Consider the following 12705-nt stretch of genomic DNA (forward strand, 5'->3'; position numbering starts at 1 on the left):
AAAACTTTCAGTGAAAGTAGAGGATGTCAAACTTGCTGTTTTAAGGCGGGCCTTTTTTTCAGATACCAGGCAACACGCGATTTAAGGAAATGCTAATGTCCTGTAAAAGTCGAGCCCAAGCGAAACAATCGGCGTTTCGGAAGTCCTTTGTAAAAGCGTACAATATTGATTTGTCTTTTTCTTTTCAGGAACCAACGTTGCCCTGAGACGGCCGGCAAATCAGTCGACGTCCATACGAGGAGGGTGGGCGGACAACGCGAACGACGGTGACAAAACTACCGTCCACGATGGTAAAAAGTGCACGGAAACTATGAAAGAAGTGTCGCCCTGGTGGCAGGTCGACCTCCTCCGGCCCTACCCGATCAAAGTCGTCAGGATCACGACGAGAGGCTGTTGCGGTGAGTTGGGTCGATTAATTGCACAATTTTCCATTCCCACATGTTTGAAAAGGAAACGGTATTTTTCGTCATTCTCTTTTTTAATCGTAGTTTAATATAAGATTTATACCGACCAAGGGCGCGAGATTGCCGTTTGTAATTGATGAGATGGGAATATTCACATTAGTTTTCAAGGAGACGGATAAATAATACAAAAAAGCCTACATTCGCATTTAGAAAATTATGTTTTATTGATAATACAAAATCTCTCAGGCTGTCAGGCCACAATAGAATGTTTCAATAATATCTTCTGAAAAACATTTCTTCGGGGTTTTTCTGTGATTGAACAAAAGTCAAAATATTAATCCATTTATGTTTACTGGCCTAATTGACCAAATTACTCATTTTAATTAACTATTCTTTTTATGTAAGGTCTTGGTTGAGATGAAAAACTGAGCGTGACGAGCAGGATTCGAACCTGCGACCTTCGGCTCAATACGCCGCTGCGAATACAATACTCAATACCCTCGAGCTCTCGTGACTTCGATCCACTCTGACACCATCTGAAAAATGGCAAAAAGAGGGAAAATTCGAAATGAAATAAAGAAAAAAAGAAGGTTGTAGTTGTGATGAGTTGGTGTTCGAGTCACGAGAGCTTGAGGGTTAGAGCAGCGGCGTATTGAGCCGAAGGTCGTGGGTTCGAATCCCGCTCGTCAAGCTCAGTTTTTCATCTCAACCAAGACCTTACATAAAAAGAATAATTAATTGAAACTAGTGAAAATATCAACTTTGATAGGTAGATAGAGAGTGAGAGAGAAAGAGAGAGAGGGAGTGAGTGAGTGAGAAAGAGAGTGTGTGAGAGAGCGAGAGAGTCAGAAAGAGAGATAGAGAGAGAAAAGAGAGAGCGAGAGAGAGAGAAGAGATGGGGAGTGAGTGAATGAGAAAGATAGAGAGAAAAAAGAGAGAGGGAGTGAATGACTGAGTAAGGGAGTGAGAGATACAGACAGCAAACAGATCGAGATCGAGAGAGAGTGTGAGAGTGAGAGAAAAGAGAAAAGTGAGTGAGAGAAAAGTGAGCGAGAGAGAAAAGAGAGAGAGGGAGTGAGTGAGAGAGGTGTGAGAGAGAGCGACAGAGACAAAGAGAGAGAAAAAAAGAGGGAGCGAGAGAGAGAGAGAAGTGAGAAAGTTAGTGATTGAGTAAGTGAGACAGAATGATTGAGCGAGTGAGAGATAGATAGAGAAAAGAGAGAGGGAGTGAGAGATAGAGAGAGCAAACAGATCGAGAGAGGCTTAAATTTACAATGTTATAAACAAAAACACAAATAATAATTATATTAAGACGTGTCATGTCTTGACTCCATACAGAGAGCGTGTAGGCATTCCACCTGATTTAAGAATGGTTCTCGGGCACGGCAGTCGGTTTCTGAGTCCCCTGTTCCGTTTTTTGGAGAATGTGGGGGTGTTTTACTGTTTATAGTATTTATATTTGTGTTCTGTTTGAATGCTTGTATTTATCAGTGTGAATGCTGAAGGGTGACGGTGAAATATAGCGTCACCATCGCCCCTGCAGCACTGGGTCGGGTCGATGGCGGAATATTTTTAAAAGTACCTCATCGACCCTAATTTAGGTTAAATTATTAATACAGTGTATAGGTCAATGGCGGAATATTTATAAAATTACCTCACCGACCCTAAGTTAGGTTACATTATTAATAATGTGTATAGGTCGATGGAGGAATATCCAGTACTCTACCGACTAATCGGAATGAGCGCAATATATGAATGTATTTATTTGTGTGACTGATCTCTCCAATTTAAGTAGTAAGTATTAAGCTAGATTATAGACTACATGAGTATGGGGCTTAAATGACCTAGCTGACGATAACCCCCGTCGGAACCTACCTAACCCCCGTTGCGGGTGGGTGAACTCCCTTATGTCCCTAAGGTCATCATATCGGGGAGTTTTAACTGTTTTTCAAATCTTGTATGTAGAACTTAGTCGTTGGCAGAAATGTTTTAAAAAATGCGATAAATACTAGGAATCCAATATTTTGTTATTCGATTTTTAAACATTAATTTTCTAAAAATACTGAAATTTTATGAGAGGCAAGCTAAACAATAGTTAATTCTCACCTAGGATAGTAGAAAAAATAGATTAAATGTTCGTTGTGGGAAGTTGTTTATAACAGTTAGAAATAATTGAATTGTAAGGGCATTTATAAGTAGTAATGCTAATAAACATTTTATCCTTGATACTTGCAATACTACCAAAAGGTATGTAGATTAAGAATATCCTCAGTATACGTTTGCCGAAGCTTGTTCATTGGGAAAGTTCCCTGTTTAAAAAAATCTGTTTGTAACTGATTTGCAAGCCGTCGTAATCGTCTGAAACACTGGGCGACTACGAATTAAAAACAATTATAATGTATATTACAGCTTATGAAACAAACAAGAAAACGATGTATTAATTAAATGTCTTTTGTACAAACGCAGAGGAGTGAAAAATTGTTTAATTTTATATAGGAACCAGTTAGTGTTTCAACATAAAATAATAATAGTAATTATAATTTCAAAGAGAATTGTCATTTCACCTCGAGGGAGACGCAATAATTTTAATTTCCCTTACTTAAAAAGGCCATTTGAAGACCCCATGAATCATTGAATGAATGAGCGGTTTTTCGATTTTGGTACTGCAAGCATTAAACATTAACTAAATTGATTATTTGAAATGAAATGGTCAATTTTTTAACTCAGGTTGAAAAAGATTTTTTCCTTCTAGGTCTGCGATAAGGCGGTTGATCAATGATGATGCTTGAACTGCTTCATCGACTGGCGGATCACCCATAACTATTTCGTTGTAATTAGCATTTAAAAAAATCACATTGCCCAACTTATTATACAAACGTCGTCATTATCGGCTAATTTTGAAATCAAAAGTAGTGAAAAGCTTCAATGGTCTCGTTAACAAGGGATCGTCTCATTTGGATTTTTCCTGAGTTTGTAAGAGAGTGATGCTGCATTTTCATGCCTTTCTTTTACAAGAAGTTTATACGCTCTAATTGTCGTGCAAATAGATCGTTTGAGCTAATTCCAGCTAATCGTTTTCGGGTTTTTTTTTCTTGTGTACCTCTGACAAAAGTATCCACTTGTCAACAGCCGTGACTGTCCGGATCACAAAGGGATCTCGGGATCTCACCCCCTGCTGAGTGGACCGATTCAAACCACCCTGATCCTTCCTACTTTAAAGGACCGTGAATCCGCTTATCCTTTTACTTTACCGATTGTATTGGTACTATTGATGAGGATGGGGCGGCACCGCAGTGGGCTCCTTTTGTTGGAAGCGTCTCGACCAAGATTAGATTTTTAACTCTTTAAAACATTAATCGAATCAAAACGAATAGAATATATTCAATATTGCCATTCCACTCCAAGGATAAAACCACAAAACTAATTAGCATATTTTAACTGTTATTTTAGTTTGTTCTTACGTAAAGAGTAAGACAAACGCTTTATCTTTTTAAATGTATAATAAAAAATGTATACTCTCACGCTTTAAAAAATTTTATATTATTTTTACTACTTTATTATGTTTAATAAGATTTATGTTTTCCTGTATTTTCTTATAATATTAATAAGAATACATAGTTATTTTGTAATTTAAATTAATTAAGCTGTTTTTATACAGTAGAGTTGTCTGTTGAACAAAACAAAAAATACATAATCATTGCAGGAGAGTAAATGTTATTAAAAACTCACTAGTTTTCGTGGTTGACCAATTTCTTTCTTTCTTCAAAGGTTTTTAGTTGAGATAAAAATTAAATCAAATACATAGATTACACGACATTTGAAAAATGGCAAAAAGGAGGGAAAATTCAAAAAAGGTGTGGTTGAGTTAGTGTCCGAGTGGATCGAAGTCAAGATAGCTCAAGTGGTAGAGTAGCGGCGTATCAAGCCGAAGGTCGTGGGTTCGAATCCCGCTCGTGCCAATGACTTTTTTATCTCAACTGAAAACCTTAATTAATTGTAAGTTATAATTTTTATTAACTTTAAGTATTGAAATCCTTCTCTGTATTGTCTTAGAAATAAAAAAAGGTACAGGATGTAGTCCAGAAAGTATAAAAAAAATTAATAATAGACCTGTTGAGCTTAAAATGACCTCGTGCTACTTGCTACATTTTATCTCAACCAAAAACCTTAATTAATTGAAAGTTATTAACAAAACTAGCATCATAAATAATAATTCTAATAGCAATTTGCCCCATTTATGACTAGAGAGAGGTCTGAAATTGTCCAAACCCCAATCAAATAATAACCCACAAATTAAAAAAAAAAAAAAATATATATATATATATATATTTCTTCGAATTTCACTGTTGTTAAAATGAATAATCTAAGTTTAAGGAGAGACGTAACGAAATGCTTTATGAAATGGGATGTAGCAAGTTATCTTTGGGAAAGGTCAAAGGTTGAATTATCTTGACCTGAGTTCCAGAGAAGTTCCCATCTTTGGGTCCCATCTCTCAAGAAATAAATCACCAACGGCAATAAACAAAGGGGTCGCCTTTTGTGAGATTAAAGCGAGGATGTAAAAATATGGATAAATACGTTAATGTGTTTACTTAACCAATTTGATCTTTGGGCTTTGATACTGAGAGATAAAACTTTCTTCGACCCCGTTTAAGCTTTGTTTTGAAGAAACGAGATAAAAATTGTAATTTGATGAAATGTAGGTTATAAACATTCAGAATTTTTTTTCTTGAAATCAAGGTTGAGGCTTATGAGAAAGAAATCTTTCAGTTACTTCGTCTACCTGTCGGGAAATATATTTTCATCAGGAGCTTGAAACTTAGTCGATAATTTTAAAGTTTAACAAATATGAACATGACGTTTCATGACATTTTATACACTCTGCCTACCTTAATCCCTCAGACTGCTGTCCGTGACTGACCCTCCGTGAACCATCTCGTCATGCTCTTGTTAAAGAATCACCATGAAGTGGAGCGTCACGGCAAAAGTCTCAAATTGCTCAAAAAGACCTCCGGACCTAACCACCGACTCACACTAAAAATGCGATAAAAAGCGAATGCAATACACAGATAAAAAAAATCCTCATAAGTTGAGACAGCCCAACGACCCTAAAAGTAGCACGTAAAAAGATCACATCCAAAATAGACAGTGAATCCATCCAAAATACATAAAAATCCATGCTCCTAGCTGACAGAGCACAAAGGAGTTCAGGGTAGATGTAGATGTAGACGTAATTTTTTCAGGGTATGGTATACTGCGCCCTTTAAGAGCTATTGTATCCCCCGTGCTCTGCTTAAAGCACATCGGTGAGTCCTATTTCATCAAGAAACTTGATTAATAGGCCCGGTTTCAGTGGTTGAAGCTCTTCTATGGTCATATACATCCCAAAACATTTCCTCCTGCGGGCTAATGTAGCTCCGCAGTTTGTTAGTAAATGTGTTGGTGTCTCTTCTGCCTCCTTGCAGAATCTACATGTGCCATCTTGGATTGTTCCAATTTTCTTTAAGTGTCCATTTAGTCTGAAGTGTCCTGTTAGGAATCCTGTCAGGATTCGCAGTCTATTCCTGCTTCCTTTGACACATTCTGTGATTTCTTTCTTGCCAAATTTGGTTAGAAGATTCTTGGATTTTCTAGGTCCAATGAGTGAATTCCATTGTTCCTTCATTTTCTTTTTGTCCTTCTGTCTGAGATATTCGTTAATAGTGTGGATTCCTATGCCACAGAAGGGTTCGAGTCCTATCAGCGGTGTGGCAGCCCCTTTCCTTGCAAGGGTGTCCGCTTTCTCGTTGCCTTCTACTCCCATGTGTCCTGGGACCCAGCAGAGGCTGACTTTATTCTGCGTACCTAATATGTTTAGTTTGGTTTTGCAGTTCAGCACCATCCTTGAACTAATGGTATTTGAGCTTAGTGGTTTGATGGCTGCTTGGCTATCTGACATGATAGCTATATTCTTGTTTTTGTATCCTCTATTTAGATTGGATACATCTTTCAATTGCGTAAATCTCAGCTTGGAAGACACTGGTGTGTTTTCCCATGGGTTCTGAGTATTCCGTGTCCAAATACTCTTGCCCCATACCTTCTTGTGTTCTAGATCCATCTGTGTACCAAAGGATGGTGCCATTTTTGAGCGAGTTATTTCCCTTTCTTTCCCATTCCTTTTTGGTGCCCAGATGTATTCGGAATTTTTGGTTAAATTCAAACCTCCTGTTCATGTCATCTCTTGGAGCCATGAGTGATGGATGGTTTTTCCACAGTTTGTTTCTGTCTCTCCATTTCAGTTTTATTCCTGTTGGAGGTTTCTCTCTTGTTAAGTTGTTTATGGTTTTCTGTGCTGTCCTTTCTACCATGTGATGTAGGGGGATTAGTCCCAATATCTTTTCAATGCTAATTGTAGGACATGTTCGAGTTCAGGGTAATAACAGCCAAAGAGAATCTGGAAAAATCTATAAAGTCAGAACATTAACTTGAGAATTCAAACACAGACTCCTCCAGAATGGGTCCAGAAAACACAAAAGAATAGACGAGCTCCAGAGGTGCCAGGCACAATAAATTCATGATTAAAAAATCCTCACCAAAACTGGCAAACACGTCGCTACAGTAACACAGGGATACCTGATATCGGCATTTAAAGAAGGAGTGTAATGACCCCATTTGTAGGTTATGCAATGAGAAGGAAGAACTTGCCACCTCTTAAAATGCGAAGCAACCGCTCAATAGAAACATAATTTAAAGTATGGAGAAGATCCGGGAAGAAGAATTTCATCAATGACCTACTACTTCTTAAGAGAAGGATCGTATCAATTGAGCTGAACTTAGGAACTAGAAAAAGTACAATAGGCCAGAAGACTGCAGTGCGTATGGAATACGAAACCCCTCTTCCTAGCATTTCCTTATCATCATCACCATCTGCTTGCCTTATCTGCACCCATAGCGCGATTATTACTGTCCGTGACTCTTGTAGGGGAGATACTCTGAACTGGAGCGTCCGACTAAACGGTGTTCTAAAAGTAGGTAACGTAAAAAGGTCACATCCAAAATAGACAGTGAATCCATCCAAAATACATAAAAATCATGATCCTAGCTGACAGAGCACAAAGGAGTTCATGGTAATAACAGCCAAAGAGAATCTGGAAGAATCTATAAAGTCAGAACATTAACTTGAGAATTCAAACACCAACTCCTACAGAATGGGTCCAGAAAACACAAAAGAATAGATGAGCTCCAGAGGTGCCAGGCACAATAAACTCATGATTAAAAAATCCTCACCAAAACTGGCAAACACGTCGCTACAGTAACACAGGGTGCTATATACCTGTTATCGGCATTTGAAGCAGGAGTGTGATGACCCCATTTGTAGATTGTGCAATGAGGTGGATGTAACTGCCACCTCTTCAAATGCGAAGCAACCACTCAATAGAAACAAAATCTAAAGGACGGAGAAGAACCGGGGAAAAAGTATTGCAGCAATGACAGTCAATGACCTACCACTTCTTAAGAGAAGGATCGTATCAATTGAGCTGAACTTAGGAAATAGAAAAAGTACAATAAGCCAGAAGACTGCAGTGCTTATGAAACACGAAACCTCTACTTCCCTAGCATTCCCTTATCATCATCATCATCTGCTTGCCTTATCTGCACCCATAGCGCGATTATTACTGTCCGTGACTCTTATAGGGGAGATACTATGAACTGGAGCGTCCAACTAAACGGTGTTGTCTGGTACTCGGATACACACATACGAAAAGGCTGACGTCCTGACTTCCGAACCAAACTACCTGACGCTAAAAATGAAATAAAAATAACAGAAGTGGTCGGTGGGCAGGATCGCCAGAGTAGCTATCACGTTTCAAGAGCTCGTTCGATAGGTGGACCATGCGAGGTTGACACACTGTTGGACCAAAACCCGTGTATCCGTTCAGCTTGTAGACGGATGCTTGATAATTTAACAGTGTCATTCCTTGGCTCCATATAGAGAGCGAGTAGGAATGCTATTTTGCTTGAGCACGGCATTGTTCGGGTCCTATGTGATTTTTGGAGGAAACGGGGGTTTCCTTTTGAGTATATTGCAAGTGAGTGTACTTATTAGAGTGATTGAGAAGTGAGAGAGCTAATGGTGCAATATTGAGTTGTAGTTCAACCCTAAATTAGATTAGTTATATAGTATTTGTCAAAGGAGGAATATCGAATACTCCACCCTACATTAGTGAGTTTCTAAGTTTAAAAAGTCCACAGGGGCTAAAATGTCCTAGCTGTTGAGAAGAAGGACAAGGCCAAGGTCTGACCCTAAACAGCCAAAACACGAAGTGGGTGATTCTTGCAGCTGTCATAGATCATCAATAATTATTAACAAATCAACCAACATTGATATTCGATCTGGTACTATATGACATTTATATTTAAATTCACTGAACCACGGGTTTCAAAATTGTAAATAGACGTTCATATTTGTTAACCTTTTAAACGGTTAATTAAATTTTTAAAGTCGTAAATAATTTCTTTGAAAGGTCGACCATGGAACAGAGTATTTTTCTAAGGTAAATAAAGCATTATTTTATTTCCTACTACTGTCATTGCAGAATGAAAGCTGTAATTTACAGAGAGTATGATTCGAAGCAGTTACTACTTAGAATTATAAAGGCTTTAATTAATTATTTGATTCATGTTATGAGCTAATTATGGTGTTTATATCGGGAAGGGAGTAATTAATCCGCCTAATTTACACATACGGGCTGACACGAATTACGTGCGGGACTTATCCAAGTCGAGAGAAGGCACAAACGCGATTGACGTTGGCTCAAAGTTTTATCAAACATTTCAAAGTTAAATTTGATATTTTCAGGCCAGCAGCCTTTGCAGGATCTGGAAATCCGGGTCGGCAACAGCAGTTCAGATCTTCAGAGGAATCCGCTGTGCGCCTGGTATCCCGGAACTTTGGGTGAGTTTTCACTTTTTGACATTTTCGATTGCGATCCGTCCGCTTTTATTGTACAATTAAGGAATTTTTTATTGTTATTGATTTTTAGTTTTCAGCTTGTTTTGTTTTGTTTTTTCAGAGGAAGGAGTGACGAAGGCGTTTACTTGCGCCAGGACTCTCGTAGGTCAGCACGTCTTCATACAATTAGTAGGCGTAGAAGGATCACTTTCCCTCTGCGAAGTCGAAATTTTCACAACTGCAGGTAACTATTTCGTAATTTTAACATTTCCTCATACCCGGCCTTCCGACTACTTCCAAACAATAACTTATTTGCTCAAAATCAGCGAAATTAAAAGAAAAAATATTGTAGTTTTGATGTCTTCCGCTTTAAGATAAAGCGGAAGACTACTAAACCGAAACGTATTACGATTATTTTATAATTCCATGGTAATTACTTTCACTTCCAAATTGCGTAAGTTCGCCATGAGAATCGTTACTTACACTTCCCTTTCTGAAATCCTTTTTTAATTACTCTTGAACTTAAAATGATACTGATTTTCAAAAAAAAAATTCAAAAACTTTTCATAGTGTTGATTCTACTACAAAAATTACAAAAATTAGGCACACTTGGTAACTTACATTGGTTTGCATTCTACTTAGAAGGTCGAATGGTTAAAGTAAAATTAAAACCGGTATTATCGCATAGTTTTCCAGCAACTTCTGGAGTTCCTCAAGGGTCGGCTTAGGGCCTTTTCTTTTTAAAATCTATATAAACGATACATCAGATTCTCTTCCATTCAGTATGACCCTACTTTTCGCATAACATTTAAAACTATTCTTAAAAATTATTTCTGTTTCTAACTGCTTAACATAACTTAGTAAAACTTAATAATTGTTGTTCAACTAATAATAGTCTTTTAAATTCTGACAAATTCAGTTATGACTTTCCATAAAATAAAATATCATATCAAATTTAAGTACACTATATCCAACTAGCTCATAATTAGACTTGAAATTGTTAAAGATCTCGGAATAATTATTGACAGCCAGTTAAATTTTCACATACGCATTAATAAAACTATTGCTAAAGAAAATAAAACTTTAGGATTTATTACACGTCATACTAAACATGTCCATGATCCAAATTCACTTAAAATTTTATACACTTCCACTTTAAGACTAATTAATTATTCTTTTTATCTAAGGTTTTTGGTTGAGATGAAAAATTATTGTCATGAGCGGGATTCAAACCCACGACCTTTGGCTCAATTTACCGCTGCTCTAACCACTTGAGCTAACGTGACACTAATTTTTCATCTCGACCAAAAACCTTAGATAAAAAGAATAATTAATATGGTCAATTATGTTCACTAAACAAATAAGGTTTAAGACCAATATTACTGTTCACCTCTTTGAGCTCCTTTCAATCCACCCATATCAGTCAAATAAAAGTGGTTTAAAAAAGATTATTACACCTGGAGTGGAGAACAGAGACACCATACTAATGTCAGATCTGAGATTCCTGTACAGAAGGAAATTCTTTGTTTGCATATTATTATATAAATTACAATTAATTAAGGTTTTTAGTTGAGATGAAAAAAAGTTAATGGCACGAGCGGGATTCGAACCCACGATCTTCGGCTAGATACGCCGCTGCTCTACCACTCGATCCACTCGGACACTAACTTCCCATCTCAACCCCACCTTATGAGTTTTCCCTCCTTTTTGCCATTTTTCAAATGCGTGTAATCGGATTGGATTCTCGACGACAAATGAAAGGCCACGGTAGAGTAGCGGCGTATCAGCCGAAGATCGTGGGTTCGCATCCCGCTCGTGCCATTAAGTTTTTTTCATCTCAACTAAAAACCTTAATTAATTGTAATGTATTAATTGGTCAAGCGGACCACGAAATTAGTGAAATTATATAAATTATTACATTCCTTAACTGATTGCCCCCCCTTAACCAAATTAACTTTCAAGTTCCATCGTATCATTCTGGAATTCATACAACATTCTCCATTGAGTGCCATTGAACTAATTATGGCATAATTAATTCAGTTTTATTCCAAGAGCAACAAATATGTTAAACTCGTTCAAAAATATTGATATATTTATGTCAATTTAAGTAAATTTTATCTTTAGAAAATTAAATATTGTATCATTAACGTATTTAAGTAATATTGATTTTGGTTAGCATTAATAATTGATAATTAGATAGTTTTATTCAATTTCAATTTCAGTTTTTTTTTCTTTTCTTTACCGTAAAATAAATAAATGGATTTTCAGGTGTGAGGTGAAATTTTGACAAAGATTCTCTTTTTGCAAATCCATTAAAAATCTTTAATTATTAACATATCCGAGTAAAAGAAAAAACTCAGAATGAGCCTAAAGCTATTTATTATATTGAACAAATGTTAAGACATGAAAATTTTTAAAATAGAAAACCAGAGATTTTGGACAAAAATCAGTCCAGTCTCGGATGGAGAAAGCCAAAATACCTTTTGATACATGCACAATTTAATGCAGGTTTATCTCATATGAAAATCTTTATAATAAACTGTCTTTTCAGAGTTCTCTAATGATCGGTGTGCATCATCAGGAGTTGGTTCTGAAGTTGAATTTGTCGCCTTCGATCGAATGTGCTACGAGTTTAATGTTGGTAAAGGTGGATCTTTTCAAGAAGCACGATCGAACTGCCGACGCCAGTCCGGAGGAGACTTGGCCCATGGTTTCAGGGGTGTGCACAACACATTTCTCCTGTCTGAACTGGAAAGGAGGAAGTCGAATTTGAGGACACACCTCGTCTGGATCGGAGCGCAAAAAGAGCCAGGATACATTCACAGAACGTGGAAATGGGTCAATGGTATGGACCCTTGCACATTTCAAGAATTACTATTTAATTAATGAGTTTTTTTTCAGGTGAAGTGATTTCAAAACCGGCATGGGGTAAAGATCAGCCGAATAATTACAATGGAGAACAAAACTGTATAGTTTTGGATGGAGCTAACAACTGGCAGTGGAATGATGTTGGATGTAATTTAGATTATTTGCACTGGATTTGCCAACACAGTATGTAAAAAAATTTTAATTATCAATTTTATTATTATATAATCTTAAGTTTAATTACATTTTTTACATAAATTAGAAATGTAAATTATGACCAAGCCCTAAAATTTATGAATTTTATTATTTTAAAGAACCACCTGTTTGCGGAAGTCCCGACAAGAACCTCAATACAACTATTATCGGAAAAGACTACAATATTAATTCTACAATCAAATATGAATGCCCAGAGGGTCACATGTTGGTCGGTTCTTCTGAGCGTACGTGTACACAAGCCGGCTTCTGGTCCGGTGAACCGCCGAACTGTAAATGTAAGTAAATTTT

The 12705-nt window shown here is 37.0% G+C and overlaps 1 protein-coding gene across 1 annotated transcript in view; it reads left to right on the top strand.

Annotated features, from left to right (window-relative positions):
• Positions 1-12705, top strand: part of LOC106664312 (CUB and sushi domain-containing protein 3) — a 156821-nt gene that overhangs the window by 140662 nt on the left and 3454 nt on the right. Inside the window, exons 4-9 of the mRNA XM_014389929.2 lie at positions 189-398; positions 9244-9339; positions 9458-9580; positions 11888-12181; positions 12238-12387; positions 12516-12692. Of these exons, the coding sequence (XP_014245415.1) occupies positions 189-398; positions 9244-9339; positions 9458-9580; positions 11888-12181; positions 12238-12387; positions 12516-12692 (1050 nt within the window). The remainder of the gene's footprint in view (positions 1-188; positions 399-9243; positions 9340-9457; positions 9581-11887; positions 12182-12237; positions 12388-12515; positions 12693-12705) is intronic.

Source organism: Cimex lectularius, unplaced genomic scaffold (genome assembly GCF_000648675.2).
Source record: "Cimex lectularius strain Harlan isolate CLEC.00 unplaced genomic scaffold, Clec_2.1 scaffold1, whole genome shotgun sequence".
Classification (NCBI taxonomy): Eukaryota; Metazoa; Arthropoda; class Insecta; order Hemiptera; family Cimicidae; genus Cimex; species Cimex lectularius.